This window comes from Pecten maximus, chromosome 3 (assembly GCF_902652985.1).
Source record: "Pecten maximus chromosome 3, xPecMax1.1, whole genome shotgun sequence".
NCBI lineage: Eukaryota > Metazoa > Mollusca > Bivalvia > Pectinida > Pectinidae > Pecten > Pecten maximus.
In genome coordinates, this window is record NC_047017.1 from 36,215,711 (window position 1) to 36,227,952 (window position 12,242).

General features: G+C 36.2%; 1 protein-coding gene across 4 annotated transcripts; it reads left to right on the forward strand.

Moving 5' to 3' along the window:
• Positions 1 to 3,812: 3,812 nt before the first annotated feature.
• Positions 3,813 to 10,781, forward strand: LOC117324035. Of its 4 annotated transcripts, none has more exons than XM_033879642.1 (2): positions 3,813 to 10,304; positions 10,462 to 10,781. In XM_033879642.1, exon 1 carries the CDS (start codon positions 3,981 to 3,983, stop codon positions 6,042 to 6,044), a length of 2,064 nt encoding a protein of 687 aa, XP_033735533.1. In that variant the 5' UTR covers positions 3,813 to 3,980; the 3' UTR covers positions 6,045 to 10,304; positions 10,462 to 10,781. The 4 variants fall into 4 exon arrangements, with proteins under 4 accessions (XP_033735533.1, XP_033735535.1, XP_033735536.1 ...); XM_033879644.1 differs by having other exon boundaries at positions 3,813 to 10,031; positions 10,191 to 10,781; XM_033879645.1 differs by having other exon boundaries at positions 3,813 to 10,031; positions 10,305 to 10,781.
• Positions 10,782 to 12,242: the final 1,461 nt, after the last annotated feature.

Genomic DNA, 12,242 nt, shown 5'->3' on the forward strand with positions numbered 1-12,242 from the left:
GTTTTCATACGAGCCTTGTTCTAGGCCTGTATTAACAAGTACATGTAGCTAATGATCGTGAATGTGGATGTCCCTACCCATATTTTTTTTAGTTCAGATTTGTAATATTTTGTATAAATTGATTTTGAATATAAAAATATTATATTCAAACAATGAAAGTTGTAAAAATGTACTTATCATTAATTGATTATTAACATTTACATTTAAATTGAGAAATAAAAGTTAAGTATTACAGTGGAATATATTGTTTAAAAAATACAAATATATGTAAAGTACGAATTAAAGAAACACATTTTTCAATATTTTTCATTTAAAATATTATATTACAGCGATAATATAAAACAGAACAATTTATTAAAATACAGTTTGATAGTTACAATATAATGATAGTCTTTGAATTTATAAATTTTGAACAATATGTAACTTACAGCATTTGCGGGGCAACGCTCCAGAAAAAACCCCATTATTGTGGGTTTTTTGCTCTTTAACTTAGTTTAACTTAGTTTATTCTGAACGCAGGCATGATAATTGCCTCTCAGATCATAGTTTATACAATATCTAATATATATACATATATATAAGAGTGTTTATGTTGTGACGTTACTCCAAAATTTGTCTAAACGGTTCCAACTGTCTACAATTCTTTGAGTGAACGAATACTTTCTCATGTCTCAAAATTTTAAAAACTTCAATCATGTCGCCCCTATTTCGTCTATATATAGTAACGACGGGAGTTTAAGGCGACGCAGTCGTTCTTCGTGCGAAAAATCCTTCATTCCTGGTAGAAGTTTCGTAGCTCGCCGTTGAACGCTTTCAAGCAGATCAATGTCCTGTTGTTTATATGGGTTCCATATGCATGCTCCATATACTCTAAATGGGGTCGAACTAAAGCTTTATACAGAGAGCAGAACGATTTATTATCCAAGTAGGTGTTTGGTCTTCTGATGGCTCCAAGTATTCGATTCGCTTTGTTTACGGCTGCTTGTAAATGATTTCTAAAGTTTAATTTGGTATCGATAATTATTCCAAGGTCTTTCTCTTCTTTTACTTTAAACATATTTTATTTACACATATTTGCAAATAGGATTTGGCACAAGTTATTACAACTTATGAAGCCATTTCCTTACAATAGTTACATAGACAACAGATGATATTACAGACTGATCGACTGCAGTACGAAAGAGATATAGGCCTACATAACATTAGGCACTCACACAAAATAATATAACAAAGTCAATAAAATTTTCAAACATGTTAAATATTGTTAAAATCTTGTTAAAATCTTCCGCTGGATTTTATAAAATTTTGTACTTTCTCTTCTATTTCTTCTGATAACGTAATTGTTGTTCTCATGCCATCTACATCCTGATATAAATGAGATTTTTTTGAACTATTAGACTTCTTTCCCAAATACATAGTTTTGCATTTGTTAGGGTGGAATTTTAGCAGCCATGTATCCGACCAATTTCGTAAATTGTCCAGGTCCCGCTGAAGATCTCCCTGTACCCTGGTGTCTTTATACAATTTTGTATCGTCGGCAAACAATAGGGCGGTGGCACCGATGGCTTCTGGTAGGTCATTAATGTACAGAACAAACAAAGACGGTCCTAGTACACTGCCTTGTGGTATACCACTGGTGACTTGGTTCCAATTCGAGGTATGACCATTAACAGAAACTTGCTGTCGTCTTTTAGACAGAAAATCTTCTGTCCGGAGTACTAAATCTTCTGAAAATCCATACGACTTCATTTTGCCGATTAACCATCTGTGTGGAACGGTATCAAACGCCCTCATAAAGTCAAGATATACAACCTCAACACCACTTCCCTCATCAATGATTTTCGTCCAGTCATCCATGACTTTAAGAAGCTGTAGTATTGTAGATCTACCTTTCACAAACCCAAACTGCTGAGTACTAAGAAGATTGTTGTTTATTAGATGCGTCATAATACGATTCCTTATAATTGTTTCCAGTAGTTTACAAACGATAATTGTATCTGACTGGTCTGTAGTTACCTGCATAACGTTTATCTCCTTTCTTGAAAATAGCAGTCATCTTCCCCGCTTTCCAGGCTGTTGGCACAGAGCCCGTGCGCATTGATTGATATTACAGGTTCAAGTTCTTTTAATACTTTCGGATGTATGTTGTCTGGGCCTTGAGATTTGTTTGAATTCAGATTTTTGATTAATTTAGCAATTTCCTCTTCCTCAATTTCCTTCCAACCAAAATTACTTTTAATGTGTTTCATAGGTAGCATGGGTATAGGTTTTTGTTTTGTTCCCGCTGTTTTTTAGCTTTTCGTATCAAGTCCTTTACTTTGTTTCTAATCTTTACATACTCTGCATACTTGTTGTGATCCTTTGTTTCCATGAATCTTCTCCAACATCTATGTTTTTTCCTGACTGATTCCAATGTTTTGATATCTAATGGCAGTGGACGTTTCTTCTTTCCTACACTTAATTTTGGAATGTGATTGTCTATTGCAGTTGATAATTTATTCGTGAATATGTTGTAGTTATCCTCCATGCTAGTCAGTATTAGACATGCCTCCCCATCTATGTTTAATTCTTTCCGCATCTTTGAATAGTTTCGTTGCACTAGATTTTGTGATGTGTCTACATAAGAACTTCACAGAATCAAGAATCAAACTTTTTTTCATCTCTTAAACAGATAAAACCTTTTTTAACTCCATATTTAGCTGCAACAATTCAGATACATGGCTTGTATCTTGTTTTGGGGTTGTTCCGAAACCATGACTCATTTTTAACTTCTCCAGTTTCGCTGGTGCCATTGAGCTTGGAATTGATGGGGTTGTTACGGAAAGGAAGCCGACAAAGTGTTGTTATTTTTTCATCTCAACTTCTTCCAGATTTATCTCTTACTTTCCGGAAGTGATCATGATATATGGGCAATACCAAGTGTTGTTATTTTTCAGTTTGGTCTGAAATCCTAGATCAAATGTTGCCAATATTGCTATACTGCCACTGAATATGTGTACTGGGGTCTGTGAAATTCAGATTACTGTTAAGGATCGGGGGCCTCTTAAATTGAAATATTTCAAAAAATTGTATAGTTTATATAATTAAATAACATGCTTGACTAGTGTCTTGTATGGCAATCTAATTTTTTTTAAATTAATAGCGTCAAAAAGTGCGGGAATCTGTAATGACGTCATCTCTTTGTGACGTTACTCCACGTCGCACTCGTGAAAATATCGATATTCTGTCATACTCGTGAAATATATATTATATTAAACGGGAAACCATTCAATATCTTCTATATATTTCACTGGCAAAAATGCAATCAATTCGGTTTGAGTGATCACCGCATAATTTTTTTTAAGTATGAAAAAATGCGTTGCTTCCAATTAAATTGATATTTTAGAAAGTAAGAATCACAGTGTAATAAACTCATTAGTTTCGCAATTCCGCAGCTAGAGATATAGAGGTTACACAACGAGTGGTTGTTTGATATACACGAGTAAGTTATTTTTTTAAAGTTACAAAAGACACGAGCTTTAGCGAGTGTTTTTTGCAACTTTTAAAAAACAACTTACGAGTGTGAAATAAATTCCATATCAAACAATTTCGAGTCGTGTGACCTGTTTCTACCACAATACTATCGGCTTGAATCAAAGGGAAACGTGGCCAAGTATAATTTCGCGTATGCAAATAAAGTGTACCGGTAGGGTATTGTGGTAGAAAGAACATTTCATATCTACCAGAAGTCTGTTGTTTCTTGCAGACGTTCCGCCTTGCCATATAGGCATTTATGATAACCATCGCGATCAATAAAACGCTTTGTATTTGTTTATAATATGGCGCTTCCTCATCAACATAAGTATCGATTGCATAGCCAAGCCAATTGTGTCTGTCTTATCATTATCAATGCAAAGTGGTTATTCTGATTTTGATCAAGAGTAACATCAAGAATGTGGACAAGAAGAGGATGGGTTTAAATCGCCATAAAACACACAAGTATGTCTCATTACATGAGAGCAGAGAAGAAACAGTTCTTCAGGAATCCACAGGATTATATCATCAGGCCGTTGATGAGACAACGGGAGACGGGGCAGCTATGCGACGTCGTTCTCCGGATAAATGGAAGAGTATATCATGCACATCGTGCTATATTAGCACTATGGAGCCCATATTTTCTATCCATGTTTACCTGTGAAATGAGAGAGAAATCCTCACGAGAAATAGATCTGACAGAATCTCTCTTGCTAGAAGATGATTCCATATTCAGTAACGTGTTGGATTATATGTACACTGGGTCACTGACGGTCAATGTTTCCAATGTTGATGATATACTCAGAGTATCAGACTTTTTACTCTTAGATGACGTGAAAGATTACTGTCAACAGTTTTATCTTGACCTTGGTAACTTGGATCTGAGTAATTGTTTACGAGTGAAATTTCTTACTGAAAACCACAATTTACTTGAAGTAAGTGAAGCATGTCAAAAGATAATTGAATCTCGTTTCCACGACTACCTTATCCATAATGATGAAATTCTAGAAATTCCACCACCATACCTTTTCCAGTTGTTAGAGGATCCAAGAACAGTCCACCAGACAAGTTACAATGAGTTAAAAAGACTGATCACACGCTGGGTTGACTACTGTAAAGAAAGCAGGGAGATGTACAAGAATGATCTGTGTGCCTGTATCAAACTATGGGTATATGACACTGGGGACAATGCTACAACAGTTTTGGGACAAGGCATAAAGCAGCGGGACCTGTCCATCTTCATGCAGTCTTCTCTCTCGGATGCAATCAGAAGAGATGCTGAAGGACACATGTCATGCATGCTGAAAGAAAATGTTCTTCACGAGTCGATTAGTGTGAACGATACAATTTGTCCAGTTCTGTATACAGTGATTTGCAACCAAGGTATGAAATTCCTAAGAATTTTGGTCTATAGCATATACAGTCAGAAATGGTTTCAGTTTCCAATTAGCAGTGAGAAACTTTCTCAAATGATACCATCCAGACAAACAGTTTGTAGCCTTGTTGCCCACAGAAACTGCCTTTACATGTACCTGTGTCCAAGTTTCCCTTACCCCTCTGACATGTTAAAGATCAACATCTTGGTTGTTGACCTTCTGAAGGGGCAACCAGCAGTATACTCATTTCGCACTGCAGACTACTACAACCCAACATACCGAACAACCCTGACCAACTACCGCTCAGTGCCACCAGCCGTGGCAGTGTGTGGCCACAACCTCTATGTAATCGGCAACAAGGAAGGGGCAGGCAACTTGTTTCAGTGCAGTCTAACCAATCATCAGTATAAGTGTCATCAGATCCCTGGTGCCCGTTTCATCAGTCTAGCAAGAGCAGCTGTCCGAAATGACAGATTCATCTTTTTATGGTTCCGTCATCGCACTGGTCCTTCTGAGGAGTTCTGCATAAAAAAATCAGTTGGTTTTGTCATGTTTGATACAAAATCAAAAGTGTTCAACTCCTGGGAGATCTCTCCTCCTGAGATTTCCTATGATGATTTTGTGAAGCCATACATGTTGTGTGTCCGAGATGACACAGTTCTCATCTACCACCCTGGCAAACCTGCACTTGTCTTAGATGAAGTCAGGTGTAAGTGGGTAACCTCCCTTCGCAAGGTGCCAACACCTGGATTACTCACTGATAATTTAACTGACATGTATGGATATCAAATACAGGCAGCCACCGACAACAGTATTTTCATACTCAACAACCCAGCACCATACACAACTTCGCTGCATGAGATCAGCGAGATGTATCCCCAAACCATCATCCACAAACCGCCCCCAATAGACAACATCTCCTTGGTGACCTTTGGCTATCTGACCAAGTCTGATCTACTGGAGCTGGACACTGTGGAGTTGTATGATGATGCCTATGCAAATGCTCTTCAGGTGACAATGCGATTCTCCGATCCAGACACGGACGATAGCGGTACTACTCACTCTGGGCATGATACAGACAATGACTTTGAATATGATGATGATATATATGATTATGATTATGATCTTGATGGAGAGTTTGGCTTTTCACTGTAATGTGATCATGAATTTCCATTGAATTCAATATATGTATTATGAAGTACTTCACGGGTATTGTACGTTGTGAAAATAACAGCACATTTTATTTTAAGATAAATGATAACACTAACAATACAATTTTACAACCTCACATGTTGGTGGATTTTGAGGTCAAAACACACAAAAAAAAAGCAAAAAAAAAAAAAAAACCTCGCATTATAGGGCCTTGGAATCCTGGTCACGGAATGGTACACAAGTCCTGGGGATCGATCCTGAAGGTCACTGAAGGGTACACATGTCTTGGGTATCAAGGGCCTGGGAATCCTGGTTACTGAAGCATACACAGTCACAAGTCCAGAGGATCCTGAAGGTTACTGAAGGGTACACATGTACATGTCTTGGGTATCAAGGGCCTGGGAATCCTAGTTACTAAAGGGTACACAAGTCCTGGGGATTAATTATATATATAAGGGCCAATGAATCCTGGTTACTGAAGGGTACACATGTCTTGGGGATCCTGAAGGTTACTGAAGGGTACACGTGTCTTGGGGATCCTGAAGGTTACTGAAGGGTACACATGATTTTGGAATCCTGGGTAGTGTTGGTAAAAAGTCCTGGTGACCGAGCTCGAGGGCCTTGGGATACAGTCTGATTACTGTTTGATACGCAAGTCTTGGGGATCCACCTGGCTACTGTTTAATACATATAGGTAAGGTTGTGGGAATCCAAGGGTAAAACAGACATAGTGTACTATTAAAAGCCATGAAAGATATAAGCTTAAGTATATATATAGTATTGGCAAGAAAATATACACAGGGTACATTACACCAAGTAAAACTATTCACAAAGTCAGTTTGTATTATACATGTATAATTGGGTGTAAGATAATGATATTGTTATTGTAAAAGTGTTTGCAGTTTTCCTATAGTGCTGTACTGGAGCTTGCAGGGTAAAAGCTGTGTATAGTGGGTCAGTCAATGGCAGTGTTGTAATATCTGTTGTATTTGTGCACTTGTATTTGGATATTTGTAACACATTATGCAATATTTTTACAGCAGTATTTTGGTTTTGCAATTTGTACACCATTAATGCAAGTGTAGCTATATGATTTTATAATTGATAGGTGTGTAGCAGGACTGGGTCAGATGACTGTCCGTGATATCTCTTTAGGATCCAGATATGTTTAAAGTCTGGAGGCACGAGGTTCAAATCTGGTCCATTGCATTTACCGTGTCCTGGTACAGGAGTATTTAGATTCATGATTAATTGGACCTAGCCTCTTTTCATTTTCCTTGTCCTATAATACAGGATTATTAAGATTTATGATAATTTGGAGGTAGCCTCTTCACATTTTGCCTTAAGATTTCAGGATCTCATTTGCATTTAGTATCAGATTCAATATCTTACCCCAGACCTGTAGTATTATGTTGCTAAAAAGACAATGTTTATACTGACATCATGTGTTTTTAAACTTTAAAGATAGAGCAATTCCAACTCAGAGTGGAAATACCATATAAATCATGTTATGTAAAATAATCAAATTATATTAAACAAACATATTTATTCAGTAATAAGTAAATTTATGTAAATCTGTTATGACATCATTTGTATCAATTTCCGAGAAATTGATATTAGATTTAAATTGTAAGAAAAAATTGTAAAAAAAAAAAGAACTGTCTTTAGCAGATCATGAGTTTCACATAATCATCAGTTTTGTTGAAGCATTTCTTTCATATATTTTATTTTTGTGTGCCATATATATGCTTTGCAATGAGTTGACTATTTGTACCAGAGTTGTATCCCTTTGGATAAGATTGTCAATGGAAATGTTTAAATTTTGACAGGTAATGCCATAAGAAGTCTTAGATAGTATCTACAATATTGTAGATAAATCAGATTGTCAAATAATTCCCAGGACCTTGTGGTCATAACGTGCAGTGTTGTAAGAGTGGACCATGTTGATTTAGATAATGTGAATTTATGAATGAGATACCGGTAACTAATTTATTTTGAAAGTTAGATTTCACTTGTTTTATATATAGTCTACACACATTTATATTCACACTTTACTTGTACACATGACTGTGTTGGATACATTTGTATCATTCAGTAATATACTACACTGTCTTGTGATAATCTGATAATTCTTTTGTTATGACAAGGTCAGTATCGGACTATCCAATATTTAAAAACAGTCCTTCTAATTTTAGGAATACTGTATGTACAATTTTTTTTTCTTTTTACCTTTTCAATTGGCTATTATCCTGTATCCCTTTGTATGCAGATTATACTGGTTTAGTGTTTATTTATTTATTTCTTTTCCAAATTAACTGTTTAATGAATCAGATATCTCATATCTCTTCATAATTGTGCACTCTGCCTATATTGCTGGAAGTACTAGTGTTCCTGTATTGGATTTGACACCATACAATTCCAGGTGAAGAAATCAGAATTTTTCTATGTTTTAAATGATGTACGGAAGGCCCAACATTAAAATCACAAATAACTGAGTTTCCTCTTTTGGAGAAAATATTATTTCATTTTTATTGAATATAAAAAAATTAACCTTGTCTTCCTTTATAAATATTTATTTGGTGTAAAAGCAAAGTCATTATGCTGATTCTAGTTAAAGAATTCTTGTTCTGAAAGTTCCACAGCAGAGACATATTAGTGTCATCCTATATATATACGGTATACAAATGTATATATATATATACATATATAACATTAGCAAGGGGAGGTAACTTTGATGATCACCCATTTGTGTTGATTTACCAATCATGTATGTATGTGCTTAATGTGAATTTTAAAAACCCTTTTTACATTTACAATGCTTGCATGTTCATTGACATACTCAACATTAATGACTGTTTTGCAAATCCATTCAATGTTATTTTAATTGGTAGTGATATTGTGGTAACAATAATCTCACTGCATATATAAAGTATAATTTTTATTCTATTGTTGACAAGCTTATGAAGCACCAAGTCATCATCTGTTGTAATGATAGCTGAACATGTGCTAGCAAAGTCAGTACCAGGTATCTGTATATTATATGTAGCTGTAAGTCAGCACCAGGTATCTGTATATTATATGTAGCTGTAAGTCAGCACCTGGTGTCTGTATATTATATGTAGCTGTAAGTCAGCACCGGGTGTCTGTATATTATATGTAGCTGTAAGTCAGCACCAGGTATCTGTGTATTATATGTAGCTGTAAGTCAGCACCGGGTGTCTGTATATTATATGTAGCTGTAAGTCAGCACCAGGTATCTGTGTATTATATGTAGCTGTAAGTCAGCACCGGGTGTCTGTATATTATATGTAGCTGTAAGTCAGCACCAGGTATCTGTATATTATATGTAGCTGTAAGTCAGCACCTGGTGTCTGTGTATTATATGTAGCTGTAAGTCAGCACCGGGTGTCTGTATATTATATGTAGCTGTAAGTCAGCACCGGGTGTCTGTATATTATATGTAGCTGTAATAAGTCAGCACCAGGTATCTGTATATTATATATAACTGTAAGTCAGCACCTGGTGTCTGTATATTATATGTAGCTGTAATAACAGTCAGCACCAGGTATCTGTATATTATATGTAGCTGTAAGTCAGCACCAGGTATCTGTATATTATATGTAGCTGTAAGTCAGCACCTGGTGTCTGTATATTATATGTAGCTGTAAGTCAGCACCTGGTGTCTGTATATTATATGTAGCTGTAAGTCAGCACCTGGTGTCTGTATATTATATGTAGCTGTAAGTCAGCACCGGGTGTCTGTATATTATATGTAGCTGTAAGTCAGCACCGGGTGTCTGTATATTATATGTAGCTGTAAGTCAGCACCTGGTGTCTGTATATTATATGTAGCTGTAAGTCAGCACCAGGTATCTGTATATTATATGTAGCTGTAAGTCAGCACCAGGTATCTGTATATTATATGTAGCTGTAAGTCAGCACCAGGTGTCTGTATATTATATGTAGCTGTAATAACAAAGTCAGCACCGGGTGTCTGTATATTATATGTAGCTGTAAGTCAGCACCGAGTGTCTGTGTATTATATGTAGCTGTAATAACAAAGTCAGCACCGGGTGTCTGTATATTATATGTAGCTGTAAGTCAGCACCTGGTGTCTGTATATTATATGTAGCTGTAAGTCAGCACCAGGTGTCTGTATATTATATGTAGCTGTAAGTCAGCACCTGGTGTCTGTATATTATATGTAGCTGTAAGTCAGCACCGGGTGTCTGTATATTATATGTAGCTGTAAGTCAGCACCAGGTGTCTGTATATTATATGTAGCTGTAAGTCAGCACCAGGTATCTGTATATTATATGTAGCTGTAATAACAGTCAGCACCAGGTATCTGTATATTATATGTAGCTGTAAGTCAGCACCGGGTGTCTGTATATTATATGTAGCTGTAAGTCAGCACCAGGTATCTGTATATTATATGTAGCTGTAATAACAAAGTCAGCACCGGGTGTCTGTATATTATATGTAGCTGTAATAACAGTCAGCACCTGGTGTCTGTATATTATATGTAGCTGTAATAACAAAGTCAGCACCAGTTGTCTGTATATTACATTTCTGTGATTTATTCTGTGTACTTTAATGAGGAAGAGTTCTTTCCATTAGAATTCTGGGTATTTCTAGTCATTTACATCACCTGTTTAAATCTTTACATGTATCACAGTGGCATATTTTCTATTGTTTCAAGTTATTGATGTTACTGAAAATACAATGGTTTGTGAAATATTTGCCTTTCTGTTCTTACTTCAGTTTACTTAATGCATATATCCACCTTGTCTGCAGGCCCAAAGAGGCTGGATGATCAGAGATTATCAAATATGATAGAGTCCTTCATATACTTTCTGTCCATCTTGATGAATGGTGTCGATCTGCCTAGCATTTCTTGTCTGGTCCACTACTTAAACAGTAGAAGTATTTTGATGAACTTTTATTATGCTTCATGAAGTATTTTGATGAACTTTTATTCATGAAGCATATAGCTAGGATGCATGTCATAGAATATTTTTATGCCTTTAACATCAAAATATCAAATTTAAATGGAGGTCAAAGATGAAATTAGAGTTTTCTTAACCGAGTCTTTTATGGTAGCATGAAAATATTTAAATAGATACAGTTAAATGAGCACAAACAGTAAACTATATGTTGGAGTTTTAGTGGGTAGTACAATATTGTAAAAAAAAAATGGTTAAAGTGCCAGCCACATTATCTCGTGTGAAGATCCGAGGTAGTGGTTCCACGCTCCCTATCCGTTCACGTACCTGATCATGTGTGTGCGAAAACTCATGAACTATATATGGGCTCCCTCATTTCAAGTCAGAAGAGCATCATTCATGGTCTCACCTATCAAATCTTAACAATGTGAAACAGCTGAGTGGAATATGACGAGATTCGTTCCTAAAGCCCGTTGGACCTAAAGGTGTAATGTTGTACTAAAATGTATAAAAGAAATTTAGGGATACAAGGTATATCCCGGCCCCTGGAGGCGGACGGACAGGGACTGGATAGGGGAAACAACAATTGTTTTATTGTATATAACTTCAATACTAATCCTGTAATTTCCATCAGATACAGGAACTCAAACCAACTTGCTCCAAGATAACTTGTTGATGTTGAAAAAGAGAGTACATCTCCTTGGCAGTTTTGAAATATGCTTCCAAGTTAACTTGTTTAATTTTATCTCTCCGCCAGGGAACAGTGATTTACACCTACTGGAATAGACACAACACAAGCCTAGTGTTTTCCTCTGACGTACAAATGTCATGGTAATCTACATTATTAGGAAATGTAATGTTTAATTCAAGCTAATGCCATTTCTTTAGCGTACCACCCAGAGGTATGCTACCATGACTTAGTCAAATCACCAGAACATTAGATAGTGTACTAACTGGCCCCTGACAAATTAACATTGCTGGGTCAATCTGCTTTATACATGTTGCTCTCTTACCTTTCTTTCAAAATCGGATCCGACACTTTAACTCGCATACTCATCATTTTTAGAGTGTTGGTAACATGAGGTCTATACTCCAGCTGTCGATCAGTCATGTAATGTCTATATTGAAAATACCAAACATTTATTTAGTGACAAGTGTCTCTCTGGTCTGTAAAAGGGAAATCGTCGGTACATGTAAGTATAGCTACTGCCCAGAGACCCGCAAACACCAAGGAACATGGTATACCTGTATGAAA

Excerpts from the sequence above, each read along its gene's own strand:
- LOC117324035 (XM_033879642.1), top strand. The coding sequence starts at position 3,981 with ATGTCTCATTACATGAGAGCAGAGAAGAAACAGTTCTTCAGGAATCCA.